The sequence below is a fragment of the Tiliqua scincoides genome, chromosome 6 (assembly GCF_035046505.1).
Source record: "Tiliqua scincoides isolate rTilSci1 chromosome 6, rTilSci1.hap2, whole genome shotgun sequence".
Taxonomy (NCBI): domain Eukaryota; kingdom Metazoa; phylum Chordata; class Lepidosauria; order Squamata; family Scincidae; genus Tiliqua; species Tiliqua scincoides.
The window spans coordinates 19,089,203-19,101,269 of NC_089826.1; the positions used below are offsets into that span (position 1 = coordinate 19,089,203).

Genomic DNA, 12,067 nt, shown 5'->3' on the forward strand with positions numbered 1-12,067 from the left:
TCTGTTACACAAAGAATTTGCAGGATATTTTATTCATTTTGTTTTGTTTATTGATTAAATTGTATGCCATGCCACTCCAAAAATGGTCCAAGGATAGTCAGCTCTCTTCAGTGAATGTTCTACTAGCTGGTGGTCTTTGGAGGTTTAAAATAACAAGACACAACGAATGCTGAAAAAGAAAGGAACACACTTAAGGCTGCAATCTTAACCACACTTTCCTGAGAGTAAGCTCCATTGAACAAAATAGGACTTACTTCTGAGTAGACCTGGTTAGGCTTGTGCCCTAAGATGACATCTTATATAACCTCTTATATAACCTCTGAGACCCTACCCTCAATCCTGTCATTGACTGAAAGTGGATGGGCTGGCACAAGGGACTCACAGCCCAATCCTGAGCAGCTCGATGCATGGAGTTCCCACAGCACCAAAATGGCTACCTTGGGATCCTGAGTGTACTGGGCAGCCGCCATTGGCTCCTCAGGGGAAGGGGACTTTCATCCCCTTCCCTCAGGTAAGGGAAGTAGCTCCGCAGTGGGGCTACTTGATTCTGCAGCAGCTCTTTAGTCAGCCACACAGCCCAACATGGGGCTCCCTCCCCTGCCACGCCTTCCCACACTCACCGCCTGCCCTGGAATGCCTCCTCCCCACCTCCCCCGCCCCATCTTACCTCTCCGCTGCCAGGCGTTCACACGGAGCTCTGGGCAGTGGGCTGCGAGTCCAGCACCGGAGCTTGTGCTGGGCTAGCTTCAGTGCCAGGCCTGTGGCAAGGCTTGTAAATGTGCCTTTTGGCATACTTGGGACAGTGCACGCCAGCAGTAAGCTGACATGGCGACTTCAGGATCAAGCCCTCAATCTTTTCAGTACTAACATCATGGAAAACCAGGGCTCCATCTCTTTGGAAAACTTGTTTATTTCAGGAACCTTTTAATATCTGACCTGCCTTTTTTTAAAGGAATGTTATGATCTGTTGCTTTTCAATTCTGTTAAATTATTTCCACTGATTTTAGTTCTGCTGCTACATAGTACTTCTATGCAGCTTAATTTTTTTATATTTGCTCTTATTGTTCTTTGTAACTTGTTTCAGTTGTATTTCTTATAGAGAAATGCGATAAAAATAATATGTAAAAAATAATTTCCGGCGTTATCCCTAACACTGCCCCACACACAACATAAAGGAATCAAAGTGATGGCCCCGATTCTCCTTCCAAATACATAACTAAACATGCTGCAAGAATCAAAGATGCAAGACTGTAAAATGCTAGATCGGTTTGATCAAAGCCATCTTTCTAGATGCTCCTACTGTGTGAGAGAAGACACCAAACAGTTTCACTTTGAACTCTCCTCTTCTATCCTGCCCCAGAAATGGCAGGGTTTTTCTGACATAGAAAATGTCTATGAAGATGAAACACAGGAGCATTACCTTTTCCCTGCATGAAGCAGCTCAAACCCTTCCTTGATTTTCTCAAAGGGCAATGTGTGACTTATTAATGCATCTGTATTCCACTTCTTTTTCATGTAATCAGAAACCAATTTAGGAAGATCGTCTTTTGTCTTCCAACCTGAAGGAACACACAAGAGCATTGCAGGTCAGCAAGTCTGTGCCACTTTAAGAAAGAGACAAATTGCTGAATGAAAGGAAGAATATTTGCACAGACTTCCATCCTGTTGTCCTCATTTAGCCTGTATAATTGCAAGCTGGATCACGTCCCAAGGACCCTGACAACTGGACTGCATTTGCTGAACTCTGTGGATTGCATTTGCATGGGCAAGAAAATAATCTGATAATTGGGATTGCTACCCTGGCAAGCTTGACCATTATTCAGACTCTTCCATACCTACAGAATACCCACTTCCTCCATTTTTATCTGAGTTTTTTTCCTGCTTACTCTCAAAGTTGACCAAACAAGTCTTTGATACCTAAGGAACAAAATCCAAAATGGTGGCCATATACAGCTTCTAAACTGTATATGTGATAATACAGCAAGTAATTGATCATGTGATTCTGTTTTATTAGTGGCCCCCAAAAATGTAATCTGAAGTGGCTCATTCATCCCCCCCCCCATTATGGAATCATGCTTTTGCACTTTAAAGAAGTATGATACAGATCCATGAACTTAAGACTAAAAATCAGAACATCCTATTTCAGTGAATGGAGTATAGACAGACACACACACATATATATAGACACACACACATGGACTCTCTCTCTCTCTCTCTCTCTCTCTCTCTCTCTCTCTCTCTCTCTCTGTAACTGTCTCATGATCTGCTCTAACCAGTCCACACCTCCAAATGCACATCCTATTAGTTTCTTCCCTATTAGAATGTGCGTGGGATCAAAAGAGAGCTGTGACCCTGCAGGAGGTTCCCCAACCAGCACGCAAGTACCATAACTCATGTGACATGATGCAAGGGCTGCTGCCTGTTGGAAACAGAGAAAAATAAACTCATTATGAACAAGGCTTATGCCCAGATTTTCATGTAACTTTTTCTGCTATTGAGGGGCATTGGGTGTGAAAAGAATGGACATGGAGGGCAGCTATGTTCTTGACTGAACAGACTTAAAGACCTCGGTACATATGTCCTGGCTGCCTGTAATATGGGCTGGAGATATGCCTCAGAGAGCTGAAGGTGACAGAGGTATTGTTACCCATGGAGAGCTTATTAATCCCACTACCATCTGTATTCATAAGTTTTGCAGGTTTTTGTAATGCTTCAGAACCTGCAAAACTTGTTTAACCAGAGGGGACAGTGCTCTCCATCATTCATAATTTTACTTCATCCATATGATTCTATTTTAACACCTACACGGAACTGCCTTTGAATACAGTGGGGACCTTGGTATTCACTGATTTGGCATCCATTGATTTGACTTACCACTGATACCAGAGTCCGCCTTTAAATGCTTTGTAACAAGGAAAAAAGCACCTAGATCCAATTTCCCACCTTCGTGCTGTTAAATAATTATAATTTCATTCTGTTAGATTCTATTATTCACCCCATCTAGTGCCTGAACGCGGTACAGCTTCTATACCAATGCATTCTGGGGTGACAATGGAGGAGCAAGAAACCTAGAAGTGGGCCTTCAAAGCTATTTTTCCACTGATTTGGTATCCACTGATTTTTTTTAATCCACTAGGGGTTCCAGAACAGAATCCTAGTGGATAATGAGGCACAACCTGTACAGTCTGGAAATTTACATTGCTGTACAATGTGGCTATCAGAGTTTTAACTGATAGAGATGATCACTTCATTCTACCATTATATCATCTTCACTGGCTACCCTTTCCTTTTTGGAGACTCTGAAGTTGCCCTCAATTACAAAATGGAAAATTGAGCCTGAGAGATGATTGTCAAGACAGGTCACACACCTGAGTGTCAGTGCGTCCAATGACTTCAAAAGCATAGTCCACACCAAGGCCAGTCATTTCCACAAGCACCTCCTGAATGGGCTTCTTGAAGTCTTGAGGAGAGATGCACTCAGTGGCTCCCAACTCTTTGGCCTTGGGAAACTTATCTTTGTTGATGTCAACTCCAATAATCCGGGATGCTCCCGCTGCTTTGCAGCCTATCACGACAGACAGCCCAACGCCTCCCAAGCCAAAAACGGCACAAGTAGAACCAGGCTCCACCTGCAAAGCAATATAAACAATGGTCCTGGACTGGGGCTTTGTTGTAGCAGGATGAGAGGCACGGGAAAGAAAGTTGGGCACAATCAGGCCTGAGAAAATGTGGGGCAGACCAAAAGGGAACAGACACAGAGACAGAACGGAGCAGAATTCAGGGAAGATAACAGGATCAAGGCAACGGACAAACAGAAGGCATGGAGTAGAGTCAGGAGAAGGAAAAACAAAGGAATAGAACAGGAAGGATGGGAATAAAACACTGAATAAGGCAGGGGTGTCAAACTTGTTTCATATAGGGTGCAATCCTAATCCAATTTCCAGCACTGACATAAGGGCAGTGCAGCCCCAAGGTAAGGGAACAAACATTCCCTTACTTTGAGGAGGCCTCCATGAGTGCCACCCCACTGCAGGATGCAGCACAGATCCCATTGCAGCACACATCCCACTATGCCAGTGCTGGAAAGTGGGTTAGGATTTGAGCCATTGTGGGACAATTAGCATTCATGGTGCATCCTGAGGGCCGGAAGTGATGTCATAAAGTAGGAAGTGATGTCTTTGAGAAGATCAGGCCCAGAAATAAGTACTTTTTCTAACTTAGGAACTCATTCGCTGTAAATGACAGAAAATACACAAATCTTGATCACATTTTCAGATACAGGAGAGTCCAATTCATGCGGACTGCCCTTTCAGCAGTGACAGCTCAGCACAGCTCAGTGACTGAAAGCAGCTGATGGTGGAGTCAGGAGAGCCCAAGGGCTAAGTAAAGAACTTCCGAGGGCCACATTCAGCCCACAGGTCTTATGTTTAAAACCTCTGGCTTAAAGGATGATTCCTGATAGGATCCCCTTCTACAGCACTGAGTAAGCCAGTCCTTCACATCTTCACCTGCTAATATTAATTGATTCTTACCTTGGCTGTATTGATGGCAGCACCATACCCTGTAGGAAATGCACAGCCAAAGACAGAGACTTTCTCCAGGGGTGCCTCACTGTCGATTCGGACAATGGAAGCTTCCGGCACAACCGTATATTCAGAGAAGGTGCTTGTCCACATGAAATGGTGAATTAACTTCCCTTGGCAAGTGAACCTGCTGGTCTTGTCTGGCATCAAATTTTGAATAGGTTCACAGAGACTGTTGAAGGAGAATCAGAGTGGTCTGGTTCATAACTGGACTAAATACTAAATAAACTGGTCAGTATTTCTGGAAAATCCAAATGGATAACAGAGGACTTGAACCAAACTTACTGGCACTTGAGGCAGCAATTTGCTTTAGGACTCAGACAGGAGGCACATTCACCACACTGGGGAAGACAAAGGGGAATGACCTTGTCACCTTGAAGGAAACAAAAAACGAAAAACCAAAGCAACAATAAAATACTTTATTTAGTATAATTGCCAAGAACAGAACTGAAAGGCTCCTAAAAGTAAAGTAGTGACTTAATTACAAGGAGGAGGAGGAGGAGGAAGCAGCAACACTGCTAATACATGCACAAAATGTTCACTTATTTTTAAAGGGGGTCCACGTGGTAGACCAATTCAGGCCACACCTGGTCGAAGGTTTTTTTTTTGCCTCAGCTCAAACCTAGGATTGTGACCCAGCAATACACTGTTCATCTGAGGGGGCTTGAGCATCCACTCCCCTGTGGCTGAGGGAGGTGGAAGACACAGAGGGAAGGAGAATGGTGAAGGAATGGTGGCACAAGATTATACTGTGGCCTGGAGGAGGCTGTGTAAGAACAGTGATTGTTGCTGTGAAACTCAGGAGGGTCCAGCCCTTGGGCCATGACTTCTAGAAATGGAAGCATTTAGCAACAGCCAAAACTGGTGGTGGTGGGTCACCACAAGGGGGGAACACCAAAGCTGTGAGCTGTTCATCTTTTGACTGTCTGCTGACGTTCATTGGGTATTATGGAGGAGGTGATATTAGGGCCTCATACCAATGATCTTCCACTTGATGAGGAGGTTCCCAGATGGAAAGTATAGTCTCCTGGCCTCCTGGAAATGGTATCTCCCTAAGAAGCCCACTCCTGAACCCCAGTTGTGTCCAGAGATTAGTCTGAGAGGTATGTTCCTGAGCTGACCTATAAAATATATCAAATTACTAATCCACCTTGTCCTTACCAGGCTTTACACAAGTGACTCCTGGTCCAACACTTTCAACTATGCCAGCTCCTTCATGGCCTGCAATAACTGGGTAGTCTATCTTAGGAAAAAAACCATTCACAACATGATCATCTGTCCGACAGATCCCAGTGGCCACTATCTGTGCAGATTAGAAAACGCAGTGTGAGATTTCCGTATGGGTATTGCTCAAGCTCAGTACATACAGGCTGTGTTCGTTTTTCAGCTTCCAGTGCTAGAAATGGTAGACAACATTTTTTTCCTCCTTCCAGCACACCTGAGTTACGTTTGTTTTTCTAGCACGCTCACCATGCTAGCAGTCTTTCCTGCGAGCGCCAGGCTAGAAAACATGGCTGCCAACACAAATAATGTTATTATATTTCTCTGTTCCAAGGAAACAACTGGGCACAGCCCAGCCAGCTTGTACAGCAAACAGGGAAGGTGGTGGAGGAGGATTTTTTGAACTTATTCAAAAGGAACCATCAATTCTTGAGATTTTAAAAGCATTATGCACAAGTTAATAACTTTAAGGTAACTTTAATAACCATAAGGCAATGATTAAACATCACAGAAACACTCTGAGTGGTACTTCAACACCATTTTAGTTTCATTTTTTAACTAATTGTGCTTCTAGCTATCTAGAAGCATGCTAGCTACTTCACTTCCAGATATTTTCTAGCCAAAAAACAAAGCAGCCACATTCACTAGCAGCTACGCTGACATAACAGGGTGAAGGTGTGAGCCCCTTCCTTATCCCTTCCTGATAAGCCTCCCATTTGGGCACGGACTTCAAAATGAATGGCCAATGATGCAGTTACCTTTTGCTCATTGAGGAGGAGTGCTCATGCAAGCAGACCCCCTGCTCTATCAGCATTTATGCACTCATCTACAGGCGTTTTCAGTTCTGCCCACATTAAGGACAAAATAACCCAACATCATTTTGAGACAGACTTTTACCTTTACTCGAACTTCATGAGCTCTTGGTGGTGCCACCTCCACCTCTTCCACAGAAGGTAGTTTGCCTGCTTCCCAGATGACTGCCGCTTTACACTTAATCACCTGTGAAACAGAAAGAAAGGATGGTAGTAAGAGTACAAGGAGGGTGATGGAAGACGCCTGAGCATGGCTAGAAAGCACACAGCAGAAGATTGTTCAAATGCAGTAACCAGTAACACCCACCAGATGCAGTTGGGATGCTACTCAGAAACACAGTTTACAAACCCACCCCTGATGCATTGCTTTGATGAATCTGGTGAATTATATGCTCCATGCTGAACTTGGAGCAAATGAAGGACAAATAAGTGCTCTCAATTTGATGTTTGCAGAATGAAATGAATCCACGCAAACAGACCATTTCACTAGACAACGGGGTGCCTTCCACAGCTTGCTCTAAGACAGGGGAGCCCAAACCCCAGCCCAGAGGACATTTGCGGCCCTTGGAGACTCCCAGTCAGGCCTGTGGGGAGCCTCCAGTCTCCAATTAGTCTCTGGCCCTCTGGAAAGTTGCTGGAGCCCATGCTGGCCTGACACAACTTCTCTCAGTAGTGTAAGGGCGACTGTTCAACCCCTTGCATTAGCTGTGGGATAAGGGCTCCCTCCACTGCTTGTTGTTTCATGTCTGTGATGCAGCAGCGGCAGCGAATGAAAGGCTGGCCTTGCTTTGTGCAAGGCCTTTTATAGGCCTTGAGCTATTGCAAGACTTTCATTCATTCATATAAGTTCCATCTCTCATTTTTTCATTTATGTAAATTTATGTAATTTTTTTTCAAATTTGAATGTAAATTAATTCTTTTTTCCCCAGCCTTGGACATAGGGTCGGAGAGATGATGTGGCCCTCCTGCCAAAAGGTTTGGACACCCCTGCTCTAAGATGAAAGAACTATCTAATATTGCACACTTAAATACTTTTAACATATGTTGTTCAAATGGAATGAGATACAGCAGTCATAAGAACAGACATCCTTACCTTCCCTGCAGTGGCCATGTCTCAGGCTCCTTGCCTTAAATCTGTCCAAACTCCTCTACAGAGGATGCCTTCTCTTGCCAATCACTTGGAGTCTGGCAAGAAAAAAGGATACCCAAACCACACTGGCCTCCAACATGTACAACACACTGAATGTAGAATCTATGATAGGCTAGCAGTGGAAGGGGAGGTCCATTACAACTGTGACACAAAGTTCTTTGGTGTTGAAAGTCAGCCTCCAAAGTATGTAGTTTACTCTTCCCCTGGGACAGCCATTTGTACTAAGCCACCATCAGGAGCCAGGAAAAGTTAGGATTTAAAGTCCAGATCAGTTATAGATTTTCTGATTAAGATCTTGTTTACTTGCAAAATCGCTCTGGACTTTGTTCTGTGGCTGAAATGGTTTGCATAACATGCAGCATGCTCCCATGTTTCATTTGTGTGTATGCTGGAGACGATACCAATTTTTCGGATACATAACCCAAATCCCACCAGCTTGTCTACCAGTATGTCATGAGGAACCTTATTAGAAACCTTACTGAAATTCAGATATATACTATATTTCCCTGACCTACCAAGTTAGGGCGCAATCCTAACCCCTTATGTCAGTCTTTCCAGCACTGACATAAGGGCAATGCAGCTCCGAGGAAAGGGAACAAACATTCCCTTACTTTGAGGAGGCCTCCGTGAGTGACACCCAACTGCAGGATGCAGCTCATGTCTCTTTGGCACTGCTATGCCAGTGCTGGAAAGCAATGACATAAGGGGTTAGGATTGCACCCTTATTCACTCTGCCACAGACAGAAATAAAGTTTGACTAGACTCACACTAGAATATCATGCTGCCTCTTGGCTGTCACCTCCCATCTTTCTAAATGCTGACAGATAGTTTCTTCCCATTGGGGAGGGATGAGGTCTGAGATAGCTGGTTCCCCTTTCTACTCTCTGGAACATAACATTGTCATTGAGGCATGTCAAGAATTCATTTGACTTCTCACTCTTGGTTGATTATGTTTCCCAACAGAAATCCTAGAAGTTGAAGTCTCCTGTTACCACATCTCTCTTTGAAAATTTGGCTATTTTCTCTAGGAAGGCACCATCCAGGTCTTCCTTCTGCCTCAGCAGTTTGTAATATGATATGAGAAATATGATTTCTCTTGTTTCTTTGGGGGCGCAAGAGTGGAGAGGAAAGTGTCCAGAATCAACATATTTTTGCAACATATTATTCCTGAGGAAGAAAAGGAAAAATGCAAAGTTGTGCCAAAAAATATTACGGAATAGTGAAACAGAGAACTTTTGCCTTTAAGGACAGATCTTTGTTTCATTTTTTGTTCTGGTTCATTTTCTCTGGCTCTGTGTGTCCCAAAGAAATACTTCACATTCTAATTGGAAACATCTGAATGATAAGATCTAAACTACAAAATAATGTCTTATTTTCCAATTGAGAAAATGGCACAGTGATAGAGCACACGCTTTTCATGGATAAAATTCCAGGCTCAATCTCATCGCCAAGTATAGCTGGAACTGGGAAAGAGTCCCGGAAAGCTTTATTTTTTAAGATGGTTATGAGGTGGAGCAAGCACCACAAAAGGGCAAACATTAAGGCAAACCATGATAATCCACATGAGTCACACAAGACTCACAAGAGCAAATATGAATTCAGAGTGAGGTTTATGCTCCGTTCACATACAGTGGGATGCATAGTCAGTAACTGCTTAAAAATACCACTGTAGAAAGACTGTTCCATTGGTAGAAATCCAAACTTTTCATGCAAGTGGTTGCCAAGTCTTGTGTTTGTTATGAACGTATCTATATCTGCACTAGGAGTTTGGATTCAAAAAGTTACATCTTTAGTGACAGCATAATTTCAAATGCCCAATATTTCAGATTAACATTTAAAAAGGAAACTTCCATAAATTGGCAAACGGGGAGTAAATCCCTGTTGGTTCTGCTCAACTTCTCCCTGGCATTTGTTATCATTGACCATGACATCCAAATGAATCTCCCATGACATCCATGGGAGGCATGGTGTTGTGCTGTTTCTAGTCCTCCTTGGCAGGGAGGGTGCAGAAAGTGTTTCCAGGGAATACTGTTCGGTCCTGTGGTGGCGGGTGAGGTTTGGAGTTGGTGGGGCCAAAGTCCCCTATGCTCACGCATAGCAGTTGTAGTGGTACATATGTTCAGTACACATGTACAGTTTTCTTATGTGTATGTACTCTTTTGGATAACCACACTATGCCAGACAAAAGCCTTTCACTGACATTTCTCCCCGCAATGACAACTGATGGTCACTTTTGCATTCTCACACTACATAAGAACATAAGAACATAAGAACAGCCCCACTGGATCAGGCCATAGGCCCATCTAGTCCAGCTTCCTGTATCTCACAGCGGCCCACCAAATGCCCCAGGGAGCACACCAGATAACAAGAGACCTCATCCTGGTGCTCTCCCCTACATCTGGCATTCTGACTTAACCCATTCCTAAAATCAGGAGGTTGCGCATACACATCATGGCTTGTACCCCATAATGGATTTTTCCTCCAGAAACTCGTCCAATCCCCTTTTAAAGGCGTCTAGGCTAGACGCCAGCACCACATCCTGTGGCAAGGAGTTCCACAGACCGACCACGCGCTGAGTAAAGAAATATTTTCTTTTGTCTGTCCTAACCCGCCCAACACTCAATTTTAGTGGATGTCCCCTGGTTCTGGTATTATGTGAGAGTGTAAAGAGCATCTCCCTATCCACTCTGTCCATCCCCTGCATAATTTTGTATGTCTCAATCATGTCCCCCCTCAAGCGTCTCTTTTCTAGGCTGAAGAGGCCCAAACGCCGTAGCCTTTCCTCATAAGGAAGGTGCCCCAGCCCCGTAATCATCTTAGTCGCTCTCTTTTGCACCTTTTCCATTTCTACTATGTCTTTTTTGAGATGCGGCGACCAGAACTGGACACAATACTCCAGGTGTGGCCTTACCATCGATTTGTACAACGGCATTATAATACTAACCGTTTTGTTCTCAATACCCTTCCTAATGATCCCAAGCATAGAATTGGCCTTCTTCACTGCCACCGCACATTGGGTCGACACTTTCATCGACCTGTCCACCACCACCCCAAGATCTCTCTCCTGATCTGTCACAGACAGCTCAGAACCCATCAGCCTATATCTAAAGTTTTGATTTTTTGCCCCAATGTGCATGACTTTACACTTACTGACATTGAAGCGCATCTGCCATTTTGCTGCCCATTCTGCCAGTCTGGAGAGATCCTTCTGGAGCTCCTCACAATCACTTCTGGTCTTTACCACTCGGAAAAGTTTGGTGTCGTCTGCAAACTTAGCCACTTCACTGCTCAACCCTGTCTCCAGGTCATTTATGAAGAGGTTGAAAAGCACCGGTCCCAGGACAGATCCTTGGGGCACACCGCTTTTCACCTCTCTCCATTGTGAAAATTGCCCATTGACACCCACTCTCTGCTTCCTGGCCTCCAACCAGTTCTCAATCCACGAGAGGACCTGTCCTCTAGTTCCCTGACTGTGGAGTTTTTTTAGTAGCCTTTGGTGAGGGACCGTGTCAAACGCCTTCTGAAAGTCCAGATATATAATGTCCACGGGTTCTCCCGCATCCACATGCCTGTTGACCTTTTCAAAGAATTCTATAAGGTTTGTGAGGCAAGACTTACCCTTACAGAAGCCATGCTGACTCTCCCTCAGCAAGGCCTGTTCGTCTATGTGTTTTGAGATCCTATCTTTGATGAGGCATTCCACCATCTTACCCGGTATGGATGTTAGGCTGACCGGCCTATAGTTTCCCGGGTCCCCCCTCTTTCCCTTTTTAAAAATAGGCGTGACATTTGCTATCCTCCAATCTTCTGGCACCATGGCCGTTTTGAGGGACAAGTTGCATACCTTAGTCAAGAGATCTGCAACTTCATTCTTCAATTCCTTAATAACCCTTGGGTGTATGCCATCAGGGCCCGGTGACTTATTGATCTTTAATTTATCAATGAGGTCTAAAACATCTTCTCTTTTAACCTCTATCTGACTTAACTCCTCGGTTAGGAGGGGCCGTTTGGGCAGCGGTATCTGCCCGAGGTCTTCTGCCGTGAAGACAGATGCAAAGAACTCATTTAATTTCTCTGCCATCTCTAAGTCTCCTTTTATCTCCCCTTTCCCTCCCTCACCATCCAGAGGGCCAACCGCTTCTCTGGCGGGTTTCCTGCTTCTAACATATTTGAAGAAGCTTTTATTATTCCCCTTAATGTTGCTGGCCATGCGTTCCTCATAGTCTCGCTTGGCCTCCCCTATCACCTTCTTACATTTCGTTTGCCACAGTTTATGTTCCTTTTTATTCTCTTCATTAGGG

The 12,067-nt window shown here is 44.3% G+C and overlaps 1 protein-coding gene across 3 annotated transcripts; it reads right to left on the minus strand.

Annotated features, from left to right (window-relative positions):
* Positions 1–144: 144 nt before the first annotated feature.
* On the minus strand, positions 145–7,727 carry LOC136655299 (alcohol dehydrogenase 1-like). Of its 3 annotated transcripts, none has more exons than XM_066631604.1 (9): positions 7,710–7,727; positions 6,702–6,803; positions 5,745–5,886; positions 4,875–4,956; positions 4,533–4,755; positions 3,369–3,629; positions 2,284–2,419; positions 1,421–1,559; positions 145–169 (listed from the first exon to the last, which is right to left on the minus strand). In XM_066631604.1, exons 1-9 carry the CDS (start codon positions 7,725–7,727, stop codon positions 145–147), a joined length of 1,128 nt encoding a protein of 375 aa, XP_066487701.1. The 3 variants fall into 3 exon arrangements, with proteins under 3 accessions (XP_066487701.1, XP_066487699.1, XP_066487700.1); XM_066631602.1 differs by having other exon boundaries at positions 4,869–4,956; XM_066631603.1 differs by having other exon boundaries at positions 2,284–2,415; positions 3,365–3,629; positions 4,869–4,956.
* Between the last annotated feature and the right edge of the window lie 4,340 nt (positions 7,728–12,067).

Bases quoted from the DNA above. Each gene is read 5' to 3' on its own strand.
- LOC136655299 (XM_066631602.1), bottom strand. The intron at 4,957-5,744 runs GTAAGGACAAGG...GTTTCCTTCAAG, and splicing joins AGTCACTTGTGTAAAGCCTG to GTGACAAGGTCATTCCCCTT. The intron at 170-1,420 runs GTAATGCTCCTG...TTTCTTTTTCAG, and splicing joins CTGCTTCATGCAGGGAAAAG to CATTCGTTGTGTCTTGTTAT.